Genomic DNA, 16,716 nt, shown 5'->3' on the forward strand with positions numbered 1-16,716 from the left:
TGCAGGAAACTAGTGGTCTTCTATAGTCTCTAACATGTCCTGCAGAAAACTAGTGGTCTTCTATAGTCTCTAACATGTCCTGCAGGAAACTAGTGATCTTATATAGTCTCTAACATGTCCTGCAGGAAACTAGTGATCTTATATAGTCTCTAACATGTCCTGCAGAAAACTAGTGGCCTTCTATAGTCTCTAACATGTCCTGCAGGAAACTAGTGGTCTTCTATAGTCTCTAACATGTCCTGCAGAAAACTTGTGGTCTTCTATAGTCTCTAACATGCCCTGCAGAAAACTAGTGGTCTTCTATAGTCTCTAACATGTCCTGCAGAAAACTAGTGGTCTTTTATAGTCTCTAACATGTCCTGCAGGAAACTAGTGGTCTTCTATAGTCTCTAACATGTCCTGCAGAAAACTAGTGGTCTTCTATAGTCTCTAACATGTCCTGCAGGAAACTAGTGATCTTATATAGTCTCTAACATGTCCTGCAGAAAACTAGTGGTCTTCTATAGTCTCTAACATGTCCTGCAGAAAACTAGTGGTCTTCTATAGTCTCTAACATGTCCTGCAGAAAACTAGTGGTCTTCTATAGTCTCTAACATGTCCTGCAGGAAACTAGTGGTCTTCTATAGCCTCTAACATGCCCTGCAAGAAACTAGTGGTCTTCTATAGCCTCTAACATGCCCTGCAAGAAACTAGTGGTCTTCTATAGTCTCTAACATGTCCTGCAGAAAACTAGTGGTCTTCTATAGTCTCTAACATGTCCTGCAGAAAACTAGTGGTCTTATATAGTCTCTAACATGCCCTGCAGAAAACTAGTGGTCTTCTATAGTCTCTAACATGTCCTGCAGGAAACTAGTGGTCTTATATAGTCTCTAACATGTCCTGCAGGAAACTAGTGATCTTCTATAGTCTCTAACATGTCCTGCAAGAAACTAGTGGTCTTCTATAGTCTCTAACATGTCCTGCAGAAAACTAGTGGTCTTCTATAGTCTCTAACATGTCCTACAGAAAACTAGTGGTCTTCTATAGTCTCTAACATGTCCTGCAGGAAACTAGTGGTCTTATATAGTCTCTAACATGTCCTGCAGAAAACTAGTGATCTTATATAGTCTCTAACATGTCCTACAGAAAACTAGTGGTCTTCTATAGTCTCTAACATGTCCTACAGAAAACTAGTGGTCTTCTATAGTCTCTAACATGTCCTGCAGGAAACTAGGTAACTAATAGTCTGTGGTTTTATATGAAAAACTAACTGTTAGTCTAACTGTTCTCTAAGTTAGACTAATCATATTATAGGTGTTAATTCTAATGGATTTTATTTATTATTATTATTATTATTATTATTATTATTATATTAATAAGAGGGGGGGGGGTAGACAGCCGTAAGTCATCCTCATAAACTCTGAGTAAACTCTGAATCAGCTCAGCGCCTCTGTGTTGTGTTTTGTCACGTGTTTGCCGTGGGGCGGTGACGGCTTTAGCCAATAACGTGACGCGATTCGCTCACCGGCCTTCGCTGATTGGCTGGCGCCCTCCTACGTCACTGACCTTGTCCGGAAGCTGACCGTCAGCTGACGCTTTTTTGAGGAGTCACTTTGTGTTGCAGCATCATTAAATCAGACAGAAACAGACGCGCCCCTGTTCGCTTTAACACCCCCCGCGTTTCTCCTCCCTCCCTCCTTTCCCCTCTCTTCTCCGCCATGGACGAGACTAGCCCGCTGGTCTCGCCGCTCCGCGACTCCGCCGACTTCAGCTACCGCCCGGCCGAGCCCCCGAGTCCCCGAGCCGGATTTGGCGGGGCACCGGGAACCGTGATCCGCATCCCAGCGGGGAGCCCAGGACGCAGCCGGGAGCGAGAGAGGCAGCCGCTGCTGGATCGAGACCGAGGAGGCTCTCCCAGGGACCCGCATAGGAACGAGTTCCCCGAGGATCCGGAGTTCAGAGAGATCGTGCGGAAGGCGGAACGCGCCATCGAGGACGGGATCTACCCGGAGAGAATCTACCAGGGATCCAGTGGGAGCTACTTCGTCAAAGACTCTCAAGGGGTGAGAGCGGGGGTCTTAGTCCGTCTTAATTGGGTCTAAACCTCTTAATAACCCCCTTGTCCTTATTCAATCAAACTTAACTCCCATTTTTCCCGTTAAAATGGGCATGTTTTGAAGCAGGTAGCAGGTGACGTCAGGACCTGGGCAAAGACCCGGATGATGAGCGATAACAACGACAACAAACATTTTCTAAGTCATTTTATTTTTGTTAAAACGGCTCAAACTTTGAGAATCGTGGAGAAAATGAGGAGATACGAGGTTCAGGTCTTCTCCATGGGGTTTGTTTGACAGTGCCACGTTGAAGTGCCACTTTAAAGCTCAAAAAACTAGAAATAAAAACTTCTATAGTCTCTAACATGTCCTGCAGGAAACTAGTGGTCTTCTATAGTCTCTAACATGTCCTGCAGAAAACTAGTGGTCTTATATAGTCTCTAACATGTCCTGCAGAAAACTAGTGGTCTTCTATAGTCTCTAACATGTCCTGCAGGAAACTAGTGGTCTTCTATAGTCTCTAACATGTCCTGCAGAAAACTAGTGGTCTTATATAGTCTCTAACATGTCCTGCAGAAAACTAGTGATCTTATATAGTCTCTAACATGTCCTGCAGAAAACTAGTGGTCTTCTATAGTCTCTAACATGTCCTGCAGAAAACTAGTGGTCTTATATAGTCTCTAACATGTCCTGCAGAAAACTAGTGATCTTATATAGTCTCTAACATGTCCTGCAGAAAACTAGTGATCTTATATAGTCTCTAACATGTCCTGCAGAAAACTAGTGGTCTTCTATAGTCTCTAACATGTCCTGCAGAAAACTAGTGGTCTTCTATAGTCTCTAACATGTCCTGCAGGAAACTAGTGGTCTTCTATAGTCTCTAACATGTCCTGCAGAAAACTAGTGGTCTTATATAGTCTCTAACATGTCCTGCAGAAAACTAGTGATCTTATATAGTCTCTAACATGTCCTGCAGAAAACTAGTGGTCTTCTATAGTCTCTAACATGTCCTGCAGAAAACTAGTGGTCTTATATAGTCTCTAACATGTCCTGCAGAAAACTAGTGGTCTTATATAGTCTCTAACATGTCCTACAGAAAACTAGTGGTCTTCTATAGTCTCTAACATGTCCTGCAGGAAACTAGTGGTCTTTACTGGTCTCTGACATGTCCTGCAGGAAACTAGTGGTCTTTACTGGTCTCTGACATGTCCTGCAGAAAACTAGTGGTCTTATATAGTCTCTAACATGTCCTGCAGAAAACTAGTGGTCTTCTATAGTCTCTAACATGTCCTGCAGAAAACTAGTGGTCTTATATAGTCTCTAACATGTCCTGCAGAAAACTAGTGGTCTTCTATAGTCTCTAACATGTCCTGCAGGAAACTAGTGGTTTTTACTGGTCTCTAACATGTCCTACAGAAAACTAGTGGTCTTCTATAGTCTCTAACATGTCCTGCAGGAAACTAGTGGTCTTTACTGGTCTCTAACATGTCCTGCAGGAAACTAGTGGTCTTTTATAGTCTCTAACATGTCCTGCAGAAAACTAGTGGTCTTCTATAGCCTCTAACATGTCCTGCAGAAAACTAGTGGTCTTCTATAGTCTCTAACATGTCCTGCAGGAAACTAGTGGTCTTCTATAGTCTCTAACATGTCCTGCAGGAAACTAGTGGTCTTCTATAGTCTCTAACATTTCCTGCAGGAAACTAGTTGTCTTCTATAGTCTCTAACATGTCCTGCAGGAAACTAGTGGTTTTTACTGGTCTCTAACATGTCCTGCAGGAAACTAGTGGTCTTTACTGGTCTCTGACATGTCTTGCAGGAAACTAGTGGTCTTCTATAGTCTCTAACATGTCCTGCAGAAAACTAGTGGTCTTCTATAGCCTCTAACATGTCCTGCAGAAAACTAGTGGTCTTCTATAGCCTCTAACATGTCCTGCAGGAAACTAGTGGTCTTTACTGGTCTCTGACATGTCCTGCAGGAAACTAGTGGTCTTCTATGGTCTCTGACATGTCCTGCAGGAAACTAGTGGTCTTCTTTGGTCTCTGACATGTCCTGCAGAAAACTAGTGGTCTTCTGTAGTCTCTAACATGTCCTGCAGGAAACTAGTGGTCTTCTGTAGTCTCTAACATGTCCTGCAGGAAACTAGTGGTCTTTACTGGTCTCTGACATGTCCTGCAGGAAACTAGTGGTCTTTACTGGTCTCTGACATGTCCTGCAGGAAACTAGTGGTCTTCTATAGTCTCTAACATGTCCTGCAGAAAACTAGTGGTCTTCTATAGCCTCTAACATGTCCTGCAGAAAACTAGTGGTCTTCTATAGCCTCTAACATGTCCTGCAGGAAACTAGTGGTCTTTACTGGTCTCTGACATGTCCTGCAGGAAACTAGTGGTCTTCTATGGTCTCTGACATGTCCTGCAGAAAACTAGTGGTCTTCTATGGTCTCTGACATGTCCTGCAGAAAACTAGTGGTCTTCTGTAGTCTCTGACATGTCCTGCAGGAAACTAGTGGTCTTCTGTAGTCTCTGACATGTCCTGCAGGAAACTAGTGATCTTATATAGTCTCTGACATGTCCTGCAGAAAACTAGTGGTCTTCTATAGTCTCTAACATGTCCTGCAGAAAACTAGTGGTCTTCTATAGCCTCTGACATGTCCTGCAGGAAACTAGTGGTCTTTACTGGTCTCTGACATGTCCTGCAGGAAACTAGTGGTCTTCTATGGTCTCTGACATGTCCTGCAGAAAACTAGTGGTCTTCTATGGTCTCTGACATGTCCTGCAGAAAACTAGTGGTCTTCTGTAGTCTCTGACATGTCCTGCAGGAAACTAGTGGTCTTCTGTAGTCTCTGACATGTCCTGCAGGAAACTAGTGATCTTATATAGTCTCTAACATGTCCTGCAGAAAACTAGTGGTCTTCTATAGTCTCTAACATGTCCTGCAGGAAACTAGTGGTCTTCTATAGTCTCTAACATGTCCTGCAGGAAACTAGTGGTCTTCTATAGTCTCTAACATGTCCTGCAGGAAACTAGTGGTCTTCTATAGTCTCTAACATGTCCTGCAGGAAACTAGTGGTCTTCTATAGTCTCTAACATGTCCTGCAGGAAACTAGTGGTCTTCTATAGTCTCTAACATGTCCTGCAGAAAACTAGTGATCTTATATAGTCTCTAACATGTCCTGCAGAAAACTAGTGGTCTTCTATAGTCTCTAACATGTCCTGCAGAAAACTAGTGGTCTTCTATAGTCTCTAACATGTCCTGCAGAAAACTAGTGCTCTTCTATAGTCTCTAACATGTCCTACAGGAAACTTGTGAAAATAGATGGAATTCAGACTCTTAAGAGATTAAGAGCGTTCGACATTATCAACAGAAGTTCTCCTCCATTCTATCTAGGTCCACTGAGATACCCTTTGTTGCGTAAGACCCCCAGGTTAGTGAATTGTCTAGTAGTAATGAGTCAATGCAGCTGGGCTTGGACTATAACCGTAAAGATTATGGGCAGGTTTCCCAGATAAGCTTAGACTAAAAAAATAATAATTTTCAAAGCTAAATCCATGTTTTGGGAAACTGGTAGCTATTAATGCAACAGAAGATATATCAGTTTTGAACCTACCAGATACCTTGTATCCTCTGAGGTAATATGTAATGTTTTTGATGGTTAAATGGTATGAACATTTTGATCCGATAAAAGTCCATAAAGACCATTTCCAGGCCCAAACCATCTCCAAACTACGGTAAAACTGTCTCGGACGACAACAAACGTTTTCTAAATAATATTACAATTACAAAAATGCCTCAAACTTTGAAAGTCGTGGAGAAAATGAGGAGATACGAGGTTCAGGTCTTCTTCCTGGGCTTTGCTTGATAGTTCCACCATTGAAGCGTCTCCAAAACCTAGCTGTGTGTCTTCATAAGGAAACAGCTGAACCAACCTGTAGGATAAATTGCGGCTTTTGGAGGCCCTTCACCAGCACTGTGAACAATTCTGACATTGGTAAAGTTTCACAGTTTCACACCAAACCTCTACGAATGGTTTTGTTTACATATTAACCTTTAGTTTTGCAAAAATAGTGAAATTTCCCTTCTCAAACATGTACGCTTTCTAAATAGTACGCCTCATTTGGGACATGTGATCTTCATACCCGGCCGTTTTTAATGCTCTTCATGCTCCAAAGAAACACTTTGAACCTCATGAAGGGCTTAGTAACGAGACGATAAATTGAATTACGTGTATCTAAGCAGGAAAGTTCTGAAATGTGCAAGAGCAGGGCTGAGATTTACCAGGACAATCTCACTGCATCTTCCAGATGTGGTTTGGTCACGGTGGTTCTAAAGAATAGGCCTGGAGTTTGCTCTCAAGTCACAGAAGAACTGCTCCGATTGCTCTGCTTCTTAGTGAGCGATACTGATGTTGTGTAGTTCTGGGAAGTTTGAGGTCCAGCCACCCCCCCCCCCCCAAAACCACACGTTTCAGTACTGGGGGGGGGGGTGGGGAAGGTTTAAGTGTTTAATAACGTTGACCGTTGCCCACTTCTGCTTCATGTGACCGCCAGAGCTTTGGTTTTTTGGAGAATGGAGATCTGTGAATAAGATCAGAGCCAGTCACGTCTCTGGAGTGTGACTGAGGCATTAACCACCCCGTCACGTGTAGTAATATGGCTCTGTGGTGGGTCCAATTGTTGCACGACCTTGTGAGGCAACTGTTTGGCATCAATGTGGCCAAAACGGGGCGCTTGCGCCAAGTGGGAGGTCTGTAAGAACGACCCGACTGTCCATGATCTTCTACCCTTGGTTAGAATCGGTCCGGTTGTAGTTGGGTTTGTTGGTCCACTGAATTCCCACGCTGACTAAAAATCTGGACACGACCCGCCTTGCCTCGCCCTGCCGCCGCCGCCTGTCCTGGACGTAACTTTAGACACTATAGACTGGAACCTGAGGACTGTTGCTGATAAGCAGTGAGGTCACCGACTTTTTTCACTTCTCACTTTCACTCCCCTTTTCCAGGCAGTCTGAAGAAGTTCTGGAACCAGACCCAGGTAGAAGTTCTGGTGCTCTAATGCAGTCCAATCACTGAGCTAACGGAACAGCCAGAGGGGTGTGAGTCAGTCTGTCTTCTACGTCTTCTTAAGTAACTAAAGAGGAATTCCACAGATTTCGAGGCGTCCCGTCTGTGAACAGTCCTTCAGAGTGGAGTTTGGTGGGACATTGTTCTTTGTAGAGGAACCTACTGACTTTGACTTCTTTACAGCGGTAGAGAGGATGGGAACGCTGGAGAATCTGAAATAGAGGTTTTCTTTGGGGGAGTATTTTGGGTCTAAGTGAATTGGGTGGAGGGGGGTGTTCAGGACAGAACGAAAAGGGGGGTGGTGGTCCAGTGGCTGTTGTGGTGGTGTTGTAGTATTGGGTTTTTGGGGTTTGTTTATTTATTTATTTTGCTCATTTTCTTGTGCTGTTTCTTGGCGTTTGGGCAAAGGTTTGAGATCATGTTTGGATTTGTTGGAACGTTTGGGGTTTTGGGGGATTGGTTGGAGAAGGTTTGGGTTGTTAAGCGTTGTGGTGAAAGTTTTTTGTTTTTTGAAGAAGGATTGGAGCTTGTCGGTGAGGAGGTGCTTGTTGGTTTGAGGGTTTTTGGAGAAGGGTTGGGATGCATTGAAATGGGGGTCCAGTGGCTGTTGTGGTGGTGGTGGTGTTTTGGGTTTTATTTATTTATTTATTTTTAGATCATCTTTTGTGCTGTTTCTTGGCATTTGGGCAAAGGTTTGAGATCATGTTTGGATTTGTTGGACCGTTTGGGGTTTTGGGGGATTTGTTGGAGACGGTTTGAGTTTGTTAAGCGTTGTGGTGAAAGTTTAATTTTTTGGAGAAGGACCGGGGCTTCTGGGGGTGCTTGTTGGTTTGAGGGTTTTTTGGAGAAGGGTTGGGATGCATTGTGGGGGAACATTTCTTGGCGTTTGGGCAAAGGTTTGAGATCGGGTTTGGATTTGTTGGAACGTTTGGGTTTTGGGGGATTGGTTAGAGAAGGTTTGGGTTTAAGTGGAAAAAGTTTAGTTTGGTTGTTTGGAGAAGGGTTGGGGCTTGTCAGGAAGAGGCTTGTTGTTTGGGGGGGGGGGGTGTTGGAGAAGATTTAGGGCTTGTCTGAGAAGGGTTGGGATGCATTGGGAGACGGTTTGATTTTGTTGGGGAGTGTTCGGGTTTGTCTTTGTTTGGCAAAGGCTTGGAGTGTTTTGGTGTTTGAGAAAGTTTGGATTTGTAGATCACGTTTTGGGGGTTGTTGGAGAACGTGGTTTTGCTGGGAAACTCTTTGGGGTTTGTTGGCGTTTGTCAGAGGTTTGGAGTTTGCTGGAGAACTTCAGGGTTTGTTTGTGACCAATGATCTCTGAATCATACCAGTATTGAGATCTTCCACTGGCGAGATGTTTTTAGATTTGACCACTGAAATGTGACTTTGTGAACTTTGACGTCCCGTATTGTTGCAGCTTACTTGGTTTTATTGGGTCTGTGTGCTTTTGGGCTTATAAAATCTAAAATCTGTTATTGTCATTAGTGTCCGGGCCGGTCGGCCCAAAGAAATGATTCACTGCTTTAAAGCATTGATCTCGTTTCTTTATGGAGATCAGCTCACCACTGCTTTGCATGGGTCTGGCTGCTTTGGGGGAGGCTAATTTGAGTCGTGGTGCTTCAGCTAATCAAATCTAAGACAGTCTGAGTGACTCTAAAAGTGTCTTTTGTGCTCTGGGCTGGTCCGAGATGTTTCCTCAGCTCAGAAGAGAGTGTGTGAGGGAGAGTGTGTGTATATAGTATGGAGTCACAGGGTCAGTTTAGGCAGTAGTGTAGGCTAATCCCCTTACACTACAAGTCTCCGTTCATGTTTTTATGACCTATGCATACCACTGCTTTAAGGGTCATGTGCTGCCCAGCGGTATGTATGTATGTATGTGTGTGTAAGTGAAAAAGGAAGTGAATCCAGGACTATTGTAACTGCCCAGTTTACAACACACCGATGAGGCCGATTAACCGATAAATGGAGCTAGACCAGAGAACGTCCACACTTCCTGCAGAGAACCATAAGCATCGGTTCCTCATTTATTTATTTACAGAATCCCAGAAGGTTAAAGGAACTCCCCTGAAGTCAGACATCTGGATCCATAAAGCGGCTCACATGGATCTTCCCGTGCTCATACATACAGCCTTTCATAGCAGTCTTCACCTTTAGCCCTGGGATACACTAAATGGACTAAAGTATTGGGACACCTGCTCCTGCATTCTTGCAAAATCAATAATATTAGTTTATTCTGCTTATCTTGGAGTAACCGTCTCTACTGTCCAGGGAGGAATGATTTCTACTAGATTTTGGAGGAGCATTGCTGTGAGGATTTGATTGTGTACAGCCACACAAGCTTCAGTGATCCCATCACCCCCAACGCATTCCAGAAGTATTGGATGGAGCTCCACCAGCCATCATTCCAGAGAACACAGTTAGTCTTCCACTGCTCCACAGCTTCTCAATGCTGGGGGGGGGGTTATACCCCTCTTTAGCCCACGTCGGGCATTATTAGACAGCATGGTGCCACTAGGGTCATGTTAGGGTCACAGTTTGCACATCTGTGTCGGCCAAGGGTGCAATGTAAAGTAGCATACATCGACGGGGGGGGGGGGTGTCCACAAACATTTGGACTTGTAATGTATTGTATGTTCAAAAGGGTTCACAGCTGTCTGTGGGATGTCTTCATTTTTTAACACATGACCGTGTTTTAGTCACTTGTTAGGACATGATATGGAATTACCACCCACACACACACACACACACACACACACACACACACATACATACTACTTCTTGCGAAATTGGTGCATCATGTGACCTGTGACTAACCTCCTATGAGTAGTGTCACCACTGGCCAGATGTTACTCACAGTTGACCTTTACTCTTCGGACAGCAGTGAGTGAGGTGCTGTGTCCCGATTGTTCACTGAACGTCAGTCAAAACAGTCCTGGGGATTCAGTGAGCCACAGTGGATGAAATAAACAAACAAACAAACAAACAAATAAATAAATTAATTAATCAGTTTGTTCTGTTAGAATTTGCTGTAGTAACGACAAACGTTGGCATAGCGACGTCAGATCATCATTCTCTGTTGGTATTTTGTGCACTAGCTTGACACTTAACGTTAGTATGCAGTGTACACCTCTTAGCCATAACATTAAAACCACCTGCCTAACATACTGTAGGTCCAAAACGGCTCCGACTCTTCGAGGCACGGACTCCAGGAGAGCTCTGGAGGTGTCCTGTGGTATCTGGCACCGTGGCAGGTTGTGAAGTGGGACCTGTGTGAGCATCACTGAGCCTTAGGTGACCATGGTTCACTAGTTGTCCTTCCTTGGAGCACTTTGGCTAGGTGCTGGCCAGGACATAACGGGTAACACCCTACAAGACCTGCCTGAAGCTTTGGAGATGTTCACTTGCTGCCTAATATGTAGATCCCACTACTTGACAGGTGCCACTGGAACTAGATAATCCATGTGCTTTACTTCACCTGTAAGTGGTTTTAATGTTCTGGCTGGTTGGTGTATATATCCTCACTAAGAGAGCATCTTTAATGGGGTTTAATATGGCAAGTAAAGACCGTTCGTAATTATTATAATTATATAATTAATTCTACATTTTTTGCATAAATATCTATATTTTGGGATCTGTGATCTTGTGCCGCATGATTTCCTTTCCCTGTTTCTGCTTCTTGAGGCTTTGGTATGATTAAAATGCTTGGCCCCCTGTTCCACTGTTCACAAACACAGCGGTGTGCTCATATTAACGTGATTAGCCAGATTCAGCTGTAGAGATGCCCAGAACTGAGATTACTGCAATAAACAGTGATATGATTGGCCGGAGTGGACGTCCTGGCTGTGTGTGGAATATCCACTTTAATGATTCTGAATCCGGATGGAAGGTTCCTGAAAACAAGCTTGTGTAATTTAAACCTTATCTTAACCAGGTTGTTGTTATTTTGACTGACTGTTTGCTGTTTTGACCAATCGAAAAAGAGCATGTCCGCTCCAGTGCAGCAGACTCTTCAGGCTATTGCTGACGGTTGATTGGTCTATCTGAGGTTTATGCAGTAGTGCGGTCACTATGTACCTGTAAAACTATATAACATTAGAATACTCAGATAAACAAAAGGGCAGTGGTCAGTGAGAGTGTCTACCTGTAAACCTTTATTTGGGTTTATTATAATGGTTTATAGAGTTTTACAGGTAGACGCTCACTGACCACTGATCATATATAACATGAGAATAAACCCAAACAAACAATAAGCCAGTGGTTAGTGAGTGTCTACCTGTAATTAACTCTATATAACATTAGAATAAACCCAAATAAACATAAAGTCAGTGGTCAGTGAGAGTGTCTACCTGTGATTAACTCTATATAACATTAGAATAAACCCACATAAACATAGTCAGTGGTCAGTGAGAGTGTCTACCTGTAATTAACTCTATATAACATTAGAATAAACCCAAAGAAACAAAACCTAAACATTAAAGCAAAAGTTCTGAGCCCATCGTGTCCCCCTGTCCTGCAGAAGATCATCGGGGTATTTAAGCCAAAGAACGAGGAGCCGTATGGGCAGCTGAACCCCAAATGGACCAAGTGGCTGCAGAAGCTGTGCTGCCCGTGCTGCTTCGGCCGGGACTGCCTGGTGCTGAATCAGGGCTACCTCTCTGAGGCAGGAGCTAGCCTGGTGGACCAGAAACTGGAGCTCAGCATCGTTCCACGAACCAGAGTGAGTGTATCTGCCTCCCTCTCTCTACTTCCCTATATAGTGTGTGTTCGCGTGTGTGTTCGCGTGTGTGTTCGCGTGTGTGTTCGCGTGTGTGTTCGCGTTACAAAGTAGGCATGACTCTGCAGGCTGGTGCTGAAAGCTTCTATCCTCCAGTCAGCTCTTTCATTTCCTGTTGTCCCCTGGCAAACTCCTGTACTCTCCACACACACGCATGACAGCATGAGAACCTATAACCCATACATATTAAAGTGTGTGTGTGTGTGTGTAGGTGGTGTATCTGGCGAGTGAGACGTTTAACTACAGTGCCATAGACAGAGTGAAGTCTCGGGGTAAGCGGCTCGCTCTGGAGAAGGTGCCGAAGGTCGGTCAGCGCTTCCACAGGATCGGCCTGCCACCAAAGGTCAGCCTGCATAATGTGTGTGTGTGTGTGTGTGTGTGTGTGTGTGTGTGTGTGTGTGTGTGTGTGTGTGTGTGTTCAAATCTGCACATGAACAGAGAGCACTCAGTACATAATCACTTTCATAATTCATTTCAACACCCACACCTGTAGGACTGCAGCACTGCACTGTATACACAGCACCACCTAGTGGCCTGGAGGAAATGACTCAAAATGATTCAGTTCAGTGGCTGCAGTATTTGTCTCTGTTTGCTGGTTCAGGTCGGGTCATTCCAGCTCTTTGTGGACGGGTATAAAGATGCTGACTTCTGGTTGCGGCGTTTTGAGGCTGAGCCGTTACCGGAAAACACAAACCGGCAACTCCAGCTGCAGTTCGAAAGGCTGGTGGTGCTGGATTACATCATCCGTAACACAGGTAACCATGTCAGCGTCGGCAGAACACTGCTCTGACACACTATTAGAAAACTTTACAACGGTTAAGATCTCTGCTGCAGGACACTATGCTACACTATATGGACAAAAGTATTGGGACACTGAAATCAGCGATATTAAAGAGTGTTTCCTGCTTTTGTCGGAGTAACTGTCTCTATAGGCTTTCTACTTGATTCTGGAGCATTGTTGTTAGAGGTGTGATTGCATTTGGCCACAAAAGTGCTGGATGGCGCTCCACCATCCATCTTTGCAGAGAACCCAGTTAATCTTCCAGTGCTCCACAGCTTCTCAATGCTGGGGGGGGCTTTATACCCCTCTAGCCCACGCCTGGCATTAGGCAGCATGGTGCCAATATTAGGTTCCTGATGTTGATCTGCTCCAGGGAGTCCTATTCTATTGGCAGTACTACTTCCCTACAGGGACTAGACAAGCTGTGTGTGTGTACATTTGCACATCTGTCATCAATGGATGCAGCTAAAAGTAGATGAAAGCATTTGTTAGAAGGGGTGGGGGGGGTTGCTTTGTTTGAAATATATGTTTTGGTTTGTTTCAGTTCAGAATCTGCAGATTAATTCATTAATTGCAAACTAATTATTATTATTATTACTTATATTATCATTATTGCACTGCATTAACCTATGTAATAAATTTAATGTGTGTGTTTGGTCTCTGCAGATCGAGGCAATGACAACTGGCTTATCAAATATGACTGTCCTATGGACACATCAGGCAACAGGGTAAGATTTAATTTATTTATTTATTTATTAATTTATCCATTTATTGATTTAGACCCAGAGTATTTCACTTTATTGATAAACCTTTACTGTATTTATTAAACCTGTGTTTGCGTGTGCCTCACAGGACACTGACTGGGTCGTAGTAAAGGATCCCATCATCAAAATAGCAGCTATAGACAATGGCCTGGCCTTCCCCCTTAAACACCCTGACTCCTGGAGAGCTTGTAAGCCAATCCCTGATCACCTCACTCTTGCCTCATGTCTTATGATGAATCCGGAAAAGGCAGCTGTTACATTTGAGCTGCTCGAGACACAAAATTCTAAATCTGTCCATGGTTACGATCTGAGGACTTTGCTCAGTTTACGTCACTTTATACATTTTCCTTTAAAGCCATATGACTTATTTACAGTTATAGCACAGATTATACAGCACTGTGTAGAAGCTTTAGTCCCCTGTGCGTGAAAAGCTGCTGATCTGGTCAGTAAGTGTTGATCTCCTCAGTAAAACACTGATATTAGAATAAACACTGATAAAAGTGGAGGTGGTTCTCCATCACTGTGTTCATCATTAGAACATCTCCAAAGTTCTCCTCTCTCATGGAGTCTAGTGTTATTTAGAGTTCTCCTCAGATCAACACCTGGTTTGGTGGTAAATCAGGGCTTAATGATGGTAAATCAGGTGAGCTGCTGCTGCTGCTGCTGGAGTTGAACACATCCTCCACGCTGTGCTGGCTGGACTGCGGGACGTCCAGGAAAAACCTGGAGGAACCGAGCTCTGTTCTTCAGACTAGCTCACCGACAAGATCTCACTACTTTCTTCCTTCAGAATGAGAAGCTCTTGTTTCTTCCTTCTACTGTAAAAAAATTGTATGACTTTATGAACTGCTGATAGTTTGTGTTTTTTTGGTGTCCTGTAGACCCGTTTTACTGGGCATGGCTGGCGCAGGCCAAGGTGCCGTTTTCTCAGGAGATCCGCGAGCTGGTTCTGCCCAAACTGTCGGACCCCAACTTTATCAAAGACCTGGAGGAGGACCTCTACGAACTGTTTAAGGTGGGAACACTCTCAAAACAATGAGATTGAAAAAAATGAAACTGCCCATCAAAAGTTTGGGGACTCACTGATCCATTTTCTGTTCTGCAGAAAGATCCCGGTTTCGATAGAGGGCAGTTCCACAAGCAGATCTCAGTAATGAGGGGACAGGTCAGTCTGTCTGTATATCCTGTAAAAACTACGCATCACATGACATAATATGAATCTGGCATCACCTTTGTGATGAGTGGACCAATAGAAATGCTCCAAAACGACTTGGATTAAAATCTTTTACGTTGACATCCACTGAAAGTAAAGAAGGTTTTCTCCTTCTCTTGTAAAGCTGCTGTTCTGGAGATATAACCTACATCAATTATACACACCATGTCCAAAAGTTAGTGGACACCCCTTCTAATGAATGCATTCATCTTCTTTGAGCTGCACCCATTGCTGACACAGATGTGCAAATGCACACACACAGCTTGTCTAGTCCCTGTAGAAGAAGTACTCTCTATATGACTCTCTGGAGCAGATAAACATCATGAGCCTATTGGCACCATGTTGCCTAATGCCAGGCCAGGTGTGGACTAGAGGGGTATAAATAAAGCCCCCCAGCATTGAGCTGTAGAGCAGTGGAAGAACTGTGGTCTCTGGAATGATGGTGGTGGAGCTCCATCCAGTACTTTTGGAATAAGTTGGGGAGTTGGGGATGATGAGGTGGGGTGGTAGTGATCATCATCCAACATCCTGACCTTATGAACGCTCTTGTCGCTAAGTACAATCAAATCTTCACAGCAATGCTCCTCCAAAATCTAGTAGAAAGCTTTCTTCCCTGGGCAGTAGAGACAGTTACTCCAACAAAAGCAGGATAAACTTTTGATTTCAGAAAGAATAAACAAGCAGGTGTCCCAATACTTTTGTCCATACAGTGTATTGGATATTTTGCTCATGATCCTTCTCTCTCTTAGATTCTGAACCTGAGTCAGGCTATGAAGGATGGTAAAACTCCTCTGCAGCTTGTTCAGATGCCCCCCGTTATCGTGGAGACGGCGCGGGCGCCGCAGCGGGCCAACACTGAGTCTTACACACAGAGTTTCCAGAGCAGACGGCCGTTCTTCACCTGGTGGTGAAGAACTGGAGAGTGTGTGTGTGTCTGTGTGTGACTTTTATTTACACACACACACACACTGAAGTGACCCACTAAGAACTCGTAGAAGAACCGTTCTACTGTAGTCAGACTTGCAATGGACATGCGCATGATTGCCATGCCACAGCGCTTGCTCACCTGTGCTCTGCTGCCCTCTGGCTGTGTGGAGAAGGAACTGCAAGAATACACAGTTAAAAAAGAAGAAACCGCTGCATGTCTAGAACGTCCTGCTGCCTCTACTACAGACATGCTCTACTACGGCCGCGCCTCTCACCGTGATTACACTCGATTATGAGTATCTTTAGAGCTTCACTCAGAATCACAATCTCTCTAGTCCTCGCCAGTTCTAACACACTACCCCCCGACCCCTCAGATTTAGTTATTTTTTATTTTATTTTTTTTATTATTATTATTATTATTATTATTATTATTATTTCAAGTATGTGAGGGGGGAGAGGGGGCCAGCATCTTTTTTCTTTTTTTTTTTTGGCACATGTACTTTAAAAAATATTAAATATTTCAACATTTATATTTTGTTTTTTTGTTTTCTTGTGTTTTTTTTGCACATCTATTCTTTTTTTATTATTATTTTAGGGTTTTTTTTGGTTGGTGTTTGTCATTTTGCAACACTTAACTGTTTAAAATAAATCTGTTTATTCAGACTCCCTACCTCTTATTTTGTTTTATTTTTTTTCTTTTGTAATTTTTTTTGTTTTGTTTTTTTGTCCCCCACTTTTTTCTTGTCCACTTCTAATCTCTACATTTAATTTAAGGTTTTGCTTTGTGTGCATGCATCTTCATGTATCCAGGCCATTCAGAGGGTGTATATCTAAACTGATCACATGCAGAAACACTGGAGCGATCCATTCTCAACACTGGGGAAAGTTGGTATGATGCCATTATCATGGTACGATTAGATATGTATCAGCTACCGTCACTCTTCCCCCACTTTGTTGCATTGGAACATCTGGGGTTTTTTGTTTTGTCTTTTTGTTAAATTACTTTTTGAAAAACAGGTGAATTACTTTTTTTTTTATTATTAACAGATGTCAACAGAACTGACGTTAACATGTCTTGTGGCGATGCACTGTATAATTTGTATGTAATGTATTTACTGATAAAAGATAAGCTATAACTGCACCATATTCAATTAAAACAGAGAAGACGCATTA

General features: G+C 43.5%; 1 protein-coding gene across 1 annotated transcript; it reads left to right on the forward strand.

The window, feature by feature from the left end:
• The first annotated feature begins 1,373 nt into the window (after positions 1 to 1,373).
• pi4k2a (phosphatidylinositol 4-kinase type 2 alpha) lies at positions 1,374 to 16,713 on the forward strand. Its single transcript, XM_072656802.1, has 9 exons — positions 1,374 to 2,042; positions 11,601 to 11,801; positions 12,070 to 12,201; positions 12,460 to 12,613; positions 13,306 to 13,367; positions 13,492 to 13,591; positions 14,285 to 14,418; positions 14,509 to 14,568; positions 15,366 to 16,713. The coding sequence occupies exons 1-9, from the start codon at positions 1,698 to 1,700 to the stop codon at positions 15,525 to 15,527; spliced, it is 1,350 nt and encodes a 449-aa protein (XP_072512903.1). The 5' UTR covers positions 1,374 to 1,697; the 3' UTR covers positions 15,528 to 16,713.
• The last annotated feature ends 3 nt before the right edge of the window (positions 16,714 to 16,716 follow it).

This window comes from Salminus brasiliensis, chromosome 15, assembly GCF_030463535.1.
Source record: "Salminus brasiliensis chromosome 15, fSalBra1.hap2, whole genome shotgun sequence".
NCBI lineage: Eukaryota > Metazoa > Chordata > Actinopteri > Characiformes > Bryconidae > Salminus > Salminus brasiliensis.

Bases quoted from the DNA above. Each gene is read 5' to 3' on its own strand.
- pi4k2a (XM_072656802.1), top strand. From the start codon at position 1,698: ATGGACGAGACTAGCCCGCTGGTCTCGCCGCTCCGCGACTCCGCCGAC. The intron at 11,802-12,069 runs GTGAGTGTATCT...GTGTGTGTGTAG, and splicing joins GCATCGTTCCACGAACCAGA to GTGGTGTATCTGGCGAGTGA. The intron at 13,368-13,491 runs GTAAGATTTAAT...TGTGCCTCACAG, and splicing joins TGGACACATCAGGCAACAGG to GACACTGACTGGGTCGTAGT.